Below are 14,738 nucleotides of genomic sequence, written 5' to 3' on the forward strand. Positions count from 1 at the left end.
CAATGATTTGCTTAAAGCTATCTGATATCTGACAAAGGCTAAATGCTAAATATCTTCCTATTCCTTAAATAAGTTCACTATCACTACATAGGTATAGCTTTTACACCATAAATGGTACAGTCTGTGTCCTTTTAGGATTTAGCCTTTGGTTAGCAAGCAAATATTAGCATTATAATTATTTGAATAAAACACCGTTTATGCGCGCGTGCGCCAGTATTCTGTCAGACCTCGAGGGAGGGAAAACTGCGCGCGAGACACGACCGTTATAAAGAGGCAATCACGTGGTTCGTTCTGAGGTAACGTTAGCTTTTCACTGATGAACACAATATGGAGGAGCTTCTGTCTCTGAAAGAGTCGATAGTTACATACTTGGACAGAAGTGGAGGCCTGAATAAACTTGTTGAAGCCTGCCAGTCTCTTAAAGGTCTGTTTTGAAGGGGTGAATATTTCATTTCCAGATAAATACCTCCATAGTTAAGCTGGCTTTACAGCTAGCATGCTAATTTATGTGAACAGCCCATGTAATAAGCTAACAAACACCACTAGCTTTGATGACAATCATAAATAACACTTTTTTTTTTTTTTTTTTTTTGCTTACCTGACATTAAAATGAGTTACTTTTTAGGGAAGCTGGTGAGTATTAATCCATTTATTTTCCCTGTTTCATATTATGCATGTGAATGTATTAACAGTGACCCATATAAACAACTTTGACATTTATTTTCCCTAAATGTTTGAACAACAAACATTAAGTGCTACTCAGGGAACCTGGTAAAAGGCTAATACATTAATTAAAAATATTTGCTTAAAAGCAATAGACCTACATCAAAACTTATGCAAATATAAATGACTAAAATAAAGCCTTGCTTGGATGCAATGAACAACAACAACAAACCCCACGTGTAAGATTTAAAAGCATATGTAAAAAAACATGAATAAAAACTGCTTAAAAATCATGTCATATGTCTTAATCAGTTACATTAACAAGAATTAATAATAAATTACAGTTTCTTTCATTTTAAAGCGAACTCGCTACAAATACTACTCAACCAAACTCACCGTAGGTCAGAGGTCATGAAGATAAAAAGCTAAAGCGTGCCTGAAAGAAAACAAAGAAAATTATTAATAAATAAATACGAATAATAAATGAGTCAAAAGACTTTTTTTTAAGGTTAAGATATTTGCCTAAGATTAAGATAGTTGCCACTTGAGTATCCAAGAAATTTAAGATGCAATTAAATGTATATCATGTGAGATTTTGTCATCAGAATAAATACAGTAGATATATGAGTCTCAGAACAACATATACCGTTTCATAACTATATTTTTGTTTGTACTGCTCCAAAAAAAAAGCCCTTTTTAATTTTTTTTTCCAGAATCCCAGCAGGTGTATCGTTTCAGTTTTGACGTGAACCCCTCTGATATAGTTGAACTGGATGCCAGACTCGGAGACTGCATATTACACGACCCCCTGAAAGCCACTTCGCTCTTTCAGTCTGTACGTTTCATTTTGTAAGATTACAAGTTTACAGTGATTATTTTTGTTAAGTTAGGGTTCCGGCTATGATTAAAACTGAAGAATGAATAAAAATTTAGGGATTTATCTGTTTCACAGGTTTGTTTTCTCTCAATAAAGACACTGTCACTAATTGAGCACATACACACAGAGAACCAGGTGAGTCATCATATTATGATTCCTTATTTTCCTGTCCAGTCAAAAATGTATTATTTAGTGTCTCTTTTTCACTCCTCAAAGGTTAATGTTGTTCTACGGCCAACACACATGCCACCATTTCCCAACTACTTTCTGGACTTATCCGAGTTCCCTCGTGGCTATTATCTGATGAGGCCTGTAACATTGGAGGGCCTTGTGATTGCCATGACTTGTGTGACAAAATACACTCAAGGAGCCAGATTCATCTGTGTAGAAGAAAAATGTCCTTGCTCCAGAGGTAACTGAATCAGATCTCCTGAGAATGAGCCATTGTAGTGCCTCTGTTCTCTCCAACTATCGCTGTTGTCACTATTCCACCAGGTTTCCACCATATTAGAGTACATGCACCAGGAGCTACGGAGTCAGCTACTGTCCGGAGCGACTTCATCTGCTTCCTTTGCTCCTCGCCACTCAAAGAGGATGTGAAATCTCGTGTTTTAGGGAGTAAGAACTAGGGCTAGGGTATTGCTTTATTAAGATCATGACACTCTCCTGAATATTGTGAGGATTGTCGACGCTTTCATAACTTTATTTTTACTCACTGTTAAAATGATAATCATTTCATTTTCCCTCTTCATAAATAACTCTGAACTTTTTAAGAGGTTTTTCATACTGTGGCTCCGCTGTTAGCACTTTGTTAACAAGTGCTAAGTCGAACTAAGTATTGTGATAAATATACTGTACTGTGAAGACATCTTTAAATATAACAAGCTAATATAATTACCAGCTAGATCTTATTTTCTTCTAGAGAAATTGTTTGGAAACTGAGATCAGAAAGACCTTCAGTGTGACAACTGATGAGAGATGATGTTGTATTTTGCTATTACAAAAAAGGAAACTATATAAAGGGCCCTTATCTACATATCAAAAGATCAAGCGACATTACAGAGAACACGGAACTGAACATTTCATTGCATAACTTTGTGAGGCAGTACTTGGTACATTTCTGAAATATTTAAAATGTTATACAGCTGGAACATATTAAGCAGTAGACTTTGATAGTTACATCCAATAGTCAGGAAAAATAAACTGACCTCATATTAGAAAGCCATTGTGGTGCATATGTATGATGATGTCTGTGTGTTTGCTTTTTTAATTGACTCTCATTCTAATTACGCTCAGATAAGCAGCTGGTTGAGCTTGTACACGAGAGAGCACTGGGTGTGTTAGGAGGCCATGAACCCTCCTCCCTGAGATATCAATCTGTCACTCTATTTTTAAGAGGTAGGTCAAGATGTGATAAACTGTACCACACAGTACAATTCAACTCTATTTTCTATTCACAGTAAGGACATTGGAATAAAATGAACTTGATTCTAAGGTCTAATGCTTAAATAAATAAACTTTGTCAACAAATAGTCAGTGTGAGATAGTAGACACTTTTTTCAGTATACAACACTGTCTAGTTTGTTCGCACTGAAAAACAGAAGTAAATATAGCATATTAAAAGCTGTTGGATGATGGACTATATTTGCCAGGCAAATGAAGTGGTGAGCCGAAGTGTCTCCAGCTGTAAATGTTCATGAATTGTAAATTAAATTCATAAATACAAATAGCACAGCAAACACTCTTGGTTAACTTAGCGAGCTAACATCAGGTAAAACTGAACATGCTAGGTCACATCTTAAACATCATTTAAGTATGTTTTAATTAAAGTATACTTTATGTGCTAATCTTGTAGCTTAGTACATACAACATACTTTTAAGTATTAGATCATACTGTGAGAAACAGCTTAAACTCCAGTTATTAAATACATAATAAAAATGTACATTACACCCATTATGTTACACTCATGTGAACATCATAACGACTAAACAATATCCTTGTGTTGTATCCTAATTTTAGATGAACTGTGTAACACTATGAAAATTGGCCAGCTCTACCGAGTAGTAGGAATACCAGCACATGTACACCAGTGGTCCAGTATTACTTGGACCATAGAGGCTTGCAGCATTCAAAATCTCATGCCTGAATGTGAGTAATCCATTTCATTTTAGTAAAAAAGGGTAACACATCTCCATGTTTTAAGAGTGCCAGGACAGCTGATCTTAGACTGCTTCCTACAGATCCGTCCCGTGTAAGCAACAATTTCCAGGCCCTGCATACTGCCTCAGCCACTTCCCCATGGAGATTCTCTGCCATTGTTGCTAACTCATTTGGCTCTCCAGTAGTCCCGCCTGGCCTGTACAGCACACTGAAACTGGCGCTGCTTCTTAGCCTTGTGCAGACCAAAGAGGAGAACTTAGATGCACACAATCATTTGGATGTGCTCGCACTCACCGGCGATACTCTTAATGTTGAGAGGTATCCTCCTTTAGAGACTGTTAGATAAAAGGCATAAATAGTCATTTTGTTGGCTCTGGATAAGTATGACATCCCTACCTTTGATAATTAATCGGGCCCAGATAACTAAAGAACTCATATATAATAGTTACTATATTCCTTATTTTATACTGATAAGGTTTTTATTAATAGCTACTTAATTATTATTTGGCTACATAAAAGCAAATAAAGCCACATAGATCCATAGCCACTATTTAACTGTTCACATTCATTGTCAGGTTAATGACGTACAGTCTGGGCCTGGCAGCACGGGGTATTCGCCACCCGGTTACTGGAGAACTGTTCGCCTCCTTGTCCAGGGATGAGCATGGAGCAGGAACAGCCAACATCCATGCAGGCTCTGCTCTCCTGGCTGCTGGGGGTGTGTGCCTACTAGGGGACTTAACGTGCTACAAGAAAGACAGGATAGACACCCTCCAGTCAGGTATCATGGAAAGAAAATAAAGTTAGGGGTATTTTATTACACAGATGATGTAAATAGGAGTAGTAAACCATTATCAACAGAGACCATTGTAAGAAATACTTTTTTTTTTCACAGTTTATCATGGTTTATCTTGTGTTCCTGCAGCATTAGATAACAGAGCAGTCTCTGTGTTTATCCCTGGAAAGAAATATGGTGAAGATGCTGACCAGCTTCTTTCTTTCCCCATCAACTGCAACTTTTGGGCCCTGGCTGATGCATTAACTTCTTCTAAAAAAGCTAACAGGCCAGACAGTGTACTGCTGGGCTCAGTGGTAGGTTCACACCTACCACGTGAAAAGTATTTCCTGGTTCTATTGAGCATTTCCTGGAACTGATGCACCATAGAATTTGAATTAATATACCTGTTATATACCTAGAAACTAATATACCTGAATTAATATACGGCATTTTTCCAGAAATAAATCAATTGGCTTTACTGAGGCATACCTTAGAAACAACACAATCGCCAATATCCATTTACCCATAAAGTGTTTTATCTAAAATTCTTTGCTTTGCTAATTCAGGGAAACGTAACAGTGAAAAAGTAGTGTTTTGTTTAGGATTTGCAAGATGGCGGAAATAAGAACGATCAGTTTTGACCGTAAACCATGTATGAGGTACACTGCAGATTTTTTGTTTTGACCTAAACCTGAAACAATGGTGCATTGGTTTTTAGGTGACACAACCTCTATCCACATTTAGTAACAGGAAGCAGAGACAATATACTGTTATTTGGAGAAGTTCCAAGATGCAGAAAAAGCCTAACAAATATTAGTCATCTAGGGTGTTTACAGGTCTTTATATATATTCTATTTATTAAATTGTTTTTTAAATTTCTTAAAAATTACATGTATTATCTTAATTTACATGGTCTTATATTTTAAGCTTTAGGCTGTTCTTAATCTGGTGCTATTTTAGAAAAGGTTTTTAAAAAAAATTTACATTTCAACTTTAGGATACCTGTAGATACCCTGTCATTTGGATTTTGAAAAATCTAATAAGAATATATCATACATGTATGTAGGAGATCGGTCCAGTACCCCCACAAGTTGTAGACACATTTGGGCTTGTGATCCAGTGTCGAGAGCCAGGAGGTAACCACCCAGTCCTTCCTATGACAGTACACACCCTGAGGCAGGCCATTTCACCAGGAGAGCCCATTTACCCTGCCTGCATGCAGTTTACCACACAGGACTACAAAGAGGTTGGACCACAAAAGTTTCTGTGAAGTACTGTTTCATTGATTGACCTTTTAACCCGTGTGCCTGGTAACATCATTCTGTGAATACTAAACTTTTTAATCACCCCTGTTATCTCCTCCTCAGCTCCTGGCTTATGCTCGGAGTCTAAAAGTAGACATGAGTGCTGAGGCTGAGAAGATGATCCATGGTTACTACATGGCCAGTCGGAGAGTGCGCTCCTCAGTATCTGTCACATCCATTAAACTGCTGTAAGCATGGGCTAAAAATAACTAGGTGTCAAGGAAGCAAGGGCTTAAAGAGAATGCAAACTGTTAAATCATGGTCCTAAAGCCTACAGCACAGTCCTGGGGCATTACATAGTTTTCCTCTTCTGCACTCCAAATTCAGTACACAAAGGAATCTGTGGTTGGCTGCTGAGTTGGAACAATGAATGGCAAATACCATATGACTGGAATTAGAAATTGCTGCAGTAAAGTCGAGTATACAATACACTGCACAATGCTGTAGCTTACCACTAGATGGTAGCCTTATAACATGTATGCTTTAGGTAAATGAGTTCTTCCTAGAATGTATTTAGCCTCTATACAAATTCTGGGGCACCTCAAGTCCAATAGGAGAAGAAAGACCATTATTGGGGGGGGGGGTCTATTCATTTATGATGATTACATAATTAATTTTATGCATAAGAAATTGTGTGCTTTACATTCTACACAGCTCATTACTGACCCCATTCACCAGTATCATTCTGGTTCATCCTAGATAAACATATATCCACAAGAATCCACTATTGCAGTACCAGTACTAGGATCACAAAGTGTACTTAAATACAAAATGTATTTTGCTTGTTGGTTTTGCCAGGATAGCCCTTGCACAGGCTCATGCCAAGCTTAACCTGAGGACTCTTGTTCTGGAAGAGGATGCAGTAATTGCAGTGTTGCTGTGTGAGAACTCAATTACCCTAAGACATGGTGAGATCTTTAAAAAAGTGAACCTTTTAAGATTAGCCATTTCCTACCGCAAACTACATAGATTAATAGTGCAATGTCTGACAGAATTAATATGCTCTTTCAAGTTAGTTTTAAACCAGTTTAAATAATTTAGGACTTGTATGTTATATTTTAAAGAACCTTCAACATAAAGCTTCATATTCAGTGAGGGATATATCATTAGCATGAAAAGTACATTGCAGCAACAATGAGGAAGAAATAAAAAGGACAAACTCAGACAAACTTTAGATGAAGGTTTCAACATTCACCTTTTATCACATTTATTAGTTCACTATATTTTAAGGGTCAAGATCAAACTCTTATTACAGCATGTTCTTGAGAGTCTGTCTTGGGAATGCAGGGGCCTCAGCGCTTGTTATTCCCCCTGATGCGGTGTTTCCCTGTGATCTGCGTGACCTGGAGTCCCTGCACAGACGAGACCTGACCTTGGAAGAGTTCCACCAGCAGATCCTGCAAGTTTGTATTCAACTATGCACCAGGAGCTGCTACCTACATCATGGAAGAATAAGGCACATTTAATCTCTGAGGTATCTCTGCATCATCTTTAAAAATTACACTTCTAATACTAAGGCATAAAAATTAAATTAACATGTAAACACTCAAATGGCAAAAACATGAATTTAGATGCAATAAGGTTCAGCTATTCTACGGTTAAGGCAGTATTTATTTGCTAACTTTGTCTTTATATAAATCTTTCACATCTTTTTATGTATGGATTTTAATCTTACCATATGTATTTTCAATTTTCTTTCCTATCTTGTCCAAACAAGTAATCAGTAACTTGTACCTCCAAGGTCACAGATGTCTTTCTCTCTGTAAATTCACTGGGGAAAAATGATGGAAAAAAGCCAACAGGTCAATGATTTTGTTAACAAAACAACAAATAGTCTAAACAATGCACTCTCCCAGATGTAATAATGTAATTATTACATGAGTGGTCAAACATCACACGTGTACTATTGATGCTCTGGCTTTAATATGGAACAACAACAAAAATCTTAGTTTAACAGCTTGCCTAACCCACAATCAGTTAATGTACATGACCCAAGATTGCTTTTCAGATAGTCACATTATCAACAACCCAATCTGGTCTGATGGGTAAACGGCGAAAATGTGAAAATCATCATAAATGCAGCATCTCAGGCACAATTTTGAGGAAAACATGTCTTACCATGTCCTGAGACATCCATGTTCAGTTTGTAATATCTGTGTTCATTTCTGAAGAGAGAAGAAACATCTCAATTGCACCAACTGCCCACATAAGATACTCTGTAATGAAGGATCTTACTATAAAACTCTCAGATAATCACAGCATCAACACACCAAACTGGTCAGATGGGTAAACGGCGAAAATGTGAAAATCATCATAGTTAGTACATATCCACATTGTGTCCATGAGAAAATGTTTCTCCTCACCTTGATGATGCAGCACAAACTGCAGCCAATTCAAATAAGTGCTTGTCACTCTCAACCTATTACTGCAGGACAAGAAAAGAGGAAAATAGAGTGAGTTTTTTTTTCCTTCACCAAATATGAAAAGATCAGAGTAGGAGAACAGATCTATGATCTTGAATTCACTATGGTAAATATCTATCACACAAGTTTAACAGCACTCTTAGGCAGTGATTATTTTTGGCACTACACAAACGGCATTACTCATGTATTCACCGGTGTACACATTCACCTTCCTATATCTGGAGAATTAAAAGCTCTGTCCACTAGGGGCAGGTCAGAAGAGGAGGGAAAAAAAAAAGAAAAGAACCCACACCTCACAAGCACTAAAACACCTTCTTTGAGTACATCCTCTGATTTTGCACAACAAGGTAAACGGTCAAGATGTGAGGAGTTAAGGAGATAATGTGCATCTTAAAACATCAGAAAAGCCACTGTGCTGCCAACACAGATGGTGTAACAGGCCATTAAACCAATCATGTAACATTTTAGAGCAGGAGTCTTCAATCTTATCCACAAAGAGCCACAAGCTTTCATTCCAGCAAAGCAGGAGCTACACCTGATTTCACTTGTTTAATCAGTTCATCTTGGTCTCCAATCAACTATCAAGTCTAACTCCAATTTGGCTAGAATAAAAGTGTGCAGCCACACCAGCCCTTTGCAGATAAGACTGAAGGACCCTGATGTAGAGGATATTGCTTTCATCTTACCGATGACAGAAACTGACACAAAGCAAAGCAGAAAAGTCATCATACTGCCCCCACTGTTTACATTACACTTCACTGTCGTCAAAAGCAAGAGCACTGTCGTAGCCTGATCAGTTGTATACGACAACAAACTGGCTTTTCAGAGAGTCACATTATCAACAACCCATTCTGGTCTGATGGGTAAACGGCGAAAATGTGAAAATCATCATATGCAGCAGCTCACCAGCACAATTTTAAATATTAGTTTTAAAAATAATACTGACACACCTTGTCTTGAGACATCCATGCTCAGGTTACTTCTTTCCAGTAGTTCATTTCTGAGGAGAAAACACATCTTAATCTCATATCATTCATGACCCATGTAATATTCTTGGGAGTAAATGATTGATATTGAATGCTCAGATAGTCACAACATCAACAACCCAAACTGGTCAGATGGGGTAAACGGCAAAAATGTGAAAATCATCACAGCTCAACATCTAGAATACTTCACAATCTGTGTTTTTTGTTTTTCAGTGCATCAAGTATATTATATGGAACGCTGTTGAATTACCTTGAAGTCTCGATATCACGTCATCATCTGGGTTTCCTGCTGAACAGAGAAAAACACAAATTGTTTAAAATGTAGTGTCTGTCCCTCCACCCCCGAAAAAAACTTACAGTTGAATTGTACTGTCCAATTGGGGTTTGGTTAAGGCCACCACCACCCACACTTACACCTCAAATAACCACTCCCTAATTAGCTCTTTTATGTCACAACTATTGACTTTACACTGCTTCAGATAAGCAGCACTGAGGGAACAATCAATAAGTGAACTCAATTCCACTCCAAAACTTGACTGATGAACCAAAGGTTAAAGGGCACGTGTAACACAGCTTGAGAGCACAACATCTCACACGAACACAAAGGTCTTACCACAGCTAGTATAACTCAAGGTCAGGACCTTTACCAAGACCGTAGCCCCTCAGAGAGGACTAACAATTCAGACTTTCCCAACATAGGTCATGTGAAGACCATTCCCTAGCCAATGTGGCCTCACAAGGGACAATAAACCTGGTCACAGCCAGCGGACAGTCCTACCAACAGCAATGCAAAGAGCAAAGGGGCAATTTATCATCCCAAGTGGGACACAACTGCCAACATGATTTATAACTGCTGTAAATTGTAAGTAAGATGCCTGTTGAACACACTGTGTCACGATCACACAATAACTTGATAAAACTTAGAAATAACAGTTCATAGCCTTGTGCTGTTCAAATACACACTAATGTTATGGGGATGCTGGTCATTTCAATCCAAATGAAATCTGCACGAGTGCAACTTGGATGAATTACATCCTCTCAAACTTAATACGCATCCGACTCAAAGTCTGGGAGGAATTTAACTTGAAACTACAGCAAGAGTGTACTACACACTTAATCATAGTCTAGTAATAAACATTTTTTTTAACCCATTATTCACATACAGCATGTTTTAACCATGAGTTCAATTTTAAACCTTACTTTTGAAATAACAGTAGAGCTTGTTTAGTTATAATTCACATAACAGCAATAATATTATATATAAATGAGAAATGCAAACAATGAAAGCATGGGTTTCAACCATGAGCTCAGTTTAGAAATCTACTTTTTCAATACCAGTTTTATTCATACCAATAACTGCATTTAAACTTTTAACATCATCGAAATCCTCTCCCTAGGCGCTTATTATTTTGTAAGACCTAAAGCCTTGAACCTTTTGAGACTGTAAGGAAAAAAAGATCACCACGTGGTCAGATCTCGACACAGAGTGGCCTAAAGACCTAGCAGTTTATCCGCCTTAGCCTATTTTTCCATTAACGCGGGGACCTTATACCCAAGTTAAAGAAATGTGAGTAACTTTGAACATAACATTAAAATTATTTAGGAATCTACATAATAAAAGTAACGGTATGAATTCCTAGGAATTTTCCTGTTCGGAAACTAGGCCAGGATCAACAGTGCTACAAATACTGGAAACCGCATGCACTTATTTTACCGCGACGTCTTTAAATAATCTTACAGCAACTAATTCTATCATATTTTACCTGGATAGGTGTAATTCAGCATGGTAATGCATACTGCTCTGGCGACTCCGCGGCCCTTGAAAATACCCTCCGTTGTAGGATCCATGCTGCAAAGAGAGAGATGTTGCGCATGCGCGTTTTATTATTTCAGCCCAGACTTCCCTTTGCCAAACTGCACATGCGCACTAGACCGTGCTGAGCGCAGTGTTGTAAAGTGCGGTGACAAAAGGATTCTGACTTAGAATAATATTACTTTTTATTTTTAATCTCAAGATGCCCGTGCTATGAACTAGTTTAAGTGTAGCTATAGGAAAAAAAAAATTAAAATAACACATGAACGTGAAGGCCTAAATAAATGAAAATATGCGTCCCAAATTCCCAGATATGCTATCCCAAATTTCCAAAAAAAAAAAAAAAACAGGATTAAAAATGGTTTTCAGTCAGTTTTCAAAAAAAAAAAACTTGCCATGCTGCTTTATTCTTGCTTGTTTAAACATTTTTCCTTCACATGTAGATAGTCAGCATCTTGAGGATTTCAGAAATATATGTTGGGGTATTTTGTTTTAAACTCAGGTAAGGTGGAAAAAAGTGTTTCAGTATGCCTAAATTCACCTCACATTTTTAAGCAGATCACGCAAGTCTACATATAGTCCATAAAAAAATACTGATGTGGTGAAAAATAAACACTCAAAGCTCATAGATGAATTAGCATCAATACCTGGCAGGAAAATTGACTGATGTAGTGACGACTGAAAACACCCATGTTATAGTGACATCTTACAAATACTAAAAGTGTTTTTTATTCCTACCAAGCATAAGTACCACCTAAAGATTATTTAAACAAGAAAGTCTGTTTAGTTTTCCTTATTTAATGAGGTTTAAGTAGATTCTGTTAGTCACTTTCATTTCAAAATCGACATTTACTGACCTCTACCTTGTGGACTTAAGAAATAATATATAGTTTAGTAACATGTGAGTATTAAATGCCCATCTATCTTTCTGTCTTTGGTGAGTCAGTCAGCAGACAAGTGAATTCATGCTGTATTTTATTTTATTTAATGAACTATATAAATTACTAAGACAAAAACACACTAGTAGACAATGTGAATGCGTTTCTTGTTTCAACGAATTTCCAAGCAGAAGTTGTGTAATCATGACATCATCCAGGCCTTGTTTTCAAACTGAAAACATTTGAATTATACAATACAATTATTTTCGCTAATATCATAATCTGAAAGTGGCAAGTAGTTTTAAATTATGGGTCTTTTTTTAATTTTTATTTACAACTCACAAATACACCGACAACCAAGTACGTGAAAGGAAAGAACAGGGTTTCTGCTAGACTTAGTCCAACCATTGTTGTGATCCTGACAGACCTCTTCACATGACAAATGTTACTTTATTCACACATGCATTTAGTGCAAATACTTTAACTGAAAGTGCATAGCCAACAAGTCAAGCATGACAGCTCGTTATCCCGACATAGCTACACAAAACCTCCAAGTACGGAATTGAAAGACACAGAATTTTGAGCAGAGACCCTCATCTATTCAGTAAGACATAAAAATCACGGTTGATTATATACAAATTATGTACAAATGTCAAATAATTAGGTTACATGTAAGTGTGCCGTAAACACGCAGCAACACAATCGCCATGCAGTCGTTTGTTTCATATTTGTACTCATTTCAATATGAAATTGGTGAAAAAAAATAAAAAAGGAAATAATAGTTTTAATTCCTTTGCAGAGTGACTCATTAAGACGATTTAAGGCGCTAGTTAATCATCTTGAGCGCTTACAACTGAGGTGGTCCACATGTTTGGCTCTGCAAACAACCTGAAATGATCATTTAAACCTTCATTTTAATTAAAAGAAAGTCTTGTGTGCAAAGGGATTATGTCTGGGAGGATGTTGATGATGATGCTCCTTGATTTTCATTCTGGCCTGAGTGACTCAGGAACTGGCCACTGGCACCGATATACAACCTGGAGCGCATGGGCCATTTCTGGAAAAAAATAATACATAAATATATAAGAAAATTTAGAATGAATCATAACAAGCAAAAGCATAAACGAGGCTAAGATGTCAGCATTTTCCAAAACTAACTTTTAAGTGATTTTTTAAATTTTGATTTGCCTTTTCAAGTCACCTTTATTTATATAGCACCAAGTATCAGCCAAAGGGCTATACAATAAAATTAAGTATTAAACTGAGTCAAAACTTCAATTTCTTGTGAAAGTTTTATAGCTTTTTTTTCCTAAGTCGTATGTAGACTGTGAAAAAGGATAAAACATGCATGCACAAAATGCAATTCTACTTTACTCACTTTGACAGGATGCAGGTAACCGCCGCCTTTGAGTGAATTTAACGGCTCGCTCCGTTTTGCGCCGTCTCCTTCTTCCATGCCCTCTTCCTGCAGGGTTTTGGTCAGATGTGCAATGTATGTTGTGGCTAATATGAGCACGTCGAGTTTGGACAGTTTGGTGTCGGGAGGTACCGATGGCAGGGTCCTTTGGAGCTCCAGAAACGCGTGTCTGAGGGTCTGAACGCGACTCCGCTCGCGCGCAGCGTTGGCTGCTGCCGGTCGCCCCCTGGTCCCGAGACCACCGCCTGCAGAAAGCACGCGCCCGCGCCTCCGGTCTGCAGGCAGCGCGTCGGGACTCGGGCTAGAGCTCGGGCTGGATGTGGGACTGTCATCCATAATTGTCACACATCCAGTTCCATCCACTAGAGATCAATTCCGAACCTAAAAAGTACAGAGATAATAAATTTTTTCCTAATAATAGCAATACATTAGATAACAATAGGCCTAAATCTGTGACATAGATCTATACATGAAAATTCTTGTGGTGTACGACGCAAGGTTTTCCTATTTGACTTGATCGGAAGCTGACCAAATCTCATTGCTTCACATATAAGATTTAGCGCAGAGTTATTATACGAATTCTATTAATTGCAGTTAATTAACGACTATCCAACTATCTGGTCACGCAAAATGATTGGCATATTAACGTTACACCATGCGTAAAATAATAACCTCCTACAACATCATGAGTTTCCCCATACGACTTGAAACAAAAAAGCAGAAACTTATTTCACAATATTTGTCACAAAAAGAGATAACGGCTCGATGGATTGCAGTTAAATAACGACTATATATACAAGCATAAGGTCACGCAAAATAAAACACTGCCATCATTTACCGTGTCAATCCTCAAAACATAAATTCATCAACATTTTCCACACAAGAAGTTCTGCGCAATAATAAATTTAATTTAGAAAATTAATTTAAATTAATTAACGACATTTCTGACGCATATTAGACCTATAAAGCAATTAACTTTACAATGTCAAACTTCAGATAATTCGGCCATCACCAGAGAAAGGACTGTAAAGTTGAATTAAAATGGCTGAAATTAAAAACTTAAAAAGCTCTCCATGTTTTAAAATGAGGACATAGGAGTGGATAATCACACAAACATACCTTAACGCTTATTTTCAGCAAAAATGCGTTCTTGAAAAAGTACACATGAAGGCAGGGAAGTTGGAGTTCTCTCACACGCTGCGCCAGCAGAGATGTATAGTTCCGTTCCAGTTGCAAAAAATATCAGTGGCCTGTACACCGGGCGCGGTTAGTGAAGAAGGTGCGTTTTTATGTCGCCGTGTCTGTGCCAAGCCCTCACCTGAGCGCGTCAGGTCTCAGGAGCCTCTAATTTATTGGGAAAACAACGAGCTGACAAGTCCTTCACTTCGGTGCAATTAATCACAAGGCTTTAAAACGCCCGGGCGGCGCATGAGGCTCC

General features: G+C 37.6%; 2 protein-coding genes across 5 annotated transcripts; one reads left to right on the forward strand and one right to left on the reverse strand.

The window, feature by feature from the left end:
• The first annotated feature begins 293 nt into the window (after window positions 1–293).
• On the forward strand, window positions 294–7,462 carry mcmdc2 (minichromosome maintenance domain containing 2). Its single transcript, XM_034298211.2, is given in 15 exon segments — window positions 294–424; window positions 1,377–1,498; window positions 1,616–1,675; window positions 1,757–1,952; window positions 2,036–2,158; window positions 2,837–2,938; window positions 3,561–3,689; window positions 3,782–4,019; window positions 4,277–4,482; window positions 4,627–4,793; window positions 5,546–5,725; window positions 5,847–5,971; window positions 6,582–6,691; window positions 7,071–7,186; window positions 7,188–7,462. Coding segments are annotated over 15 exon segments (2,022 nt in total). The 5' UTR covers window positions 294–327; the 3' UTR covers window positions 7,239–7,462.
• LOC113541286 (transcription factor 24) lies at window positions 6,951–14,694 on the reverse strand. 4 transcript variants are annotated; one of them, XM_053228010.1, is made up of 9 exons: window positions 14,420–14,694; window positions 13,262–13,681; window positions 10,956–12,940; window positions 9,443–9,478; window positions 9,157–9,206; window positions 8,147–8,208; window positions 7,902–7,948; window positions 7,518–7,554; window positions 6,951–7,219 (listed from the first exon to the last, which is right to left on the reverse strand). In XM_053228010.1, exons 2-3 carry the CDS (start codon window positions 13,634–13,636, stop codon window positions 12,830–12,832), a joined length of 486 nt encoding a protein of 161 aa, XP_053083985.1. In that variant the 5' UTR covers window positions 13,637–13,681; window positions 14,420–14,694; the 3' UTR covers window positions 6,951–7,219; window positions 7,518–7,554; window positions 7,902–7,948; window positions 8,147–8,208; window positions 9,157–9,206; window positions 9,443–9,478; window positions 10,956–12,829. The 4 variants fall into 4 exon arrangements, with proteins under 4 accessions (XP_053083985.1, XP_053083982.1, XP_053083984.1 ...); XM_053228007.1 differs by having other exon boundaries at window positions 7,459–7,554; XM_053228009.1 differs by having other exon boundaries at window positions 7,459–7,554; window positions 7,902–7,999.
• Window positions 14,695–14,738: the final 44 nt, after the last annotated feature.

This window comes from Pangasianodon hypophthalmus, chromosome 22 (assembly GCF_027358585.1).
Source record: "Pangasianodon hypophthalmus isolate fPanHyp1 chromosome 22, fPanHyp1.pri, whole genome shotgun sequence".
In the NCBI taxonomy this organism is placed as follows: Eukaryota; Metazoa; Chordata; class Actinopteri; order Siluriformes; family Pangasiidae; genus Pangasianodon; species Pangasianodon hypophthalmus.

Bases quoted from the DNA above. Each gene is read 5' to 3' on its own strand.
- LOC113541286 (XM_053228010.1), bottom strand. From the start codon at position 13,636: ATGGATGACAGTCCCACATCCAGCCCGAGCTCTAGCCCGAGTCCCGAC. The intron at 12,941-13,261 runs GTGAGTAAAGTA...ATTTTTTTCCAG, and splicing joins GTTACCTGCATCCTGTCAAA to AAATGGCCCATGCGCTCCAG.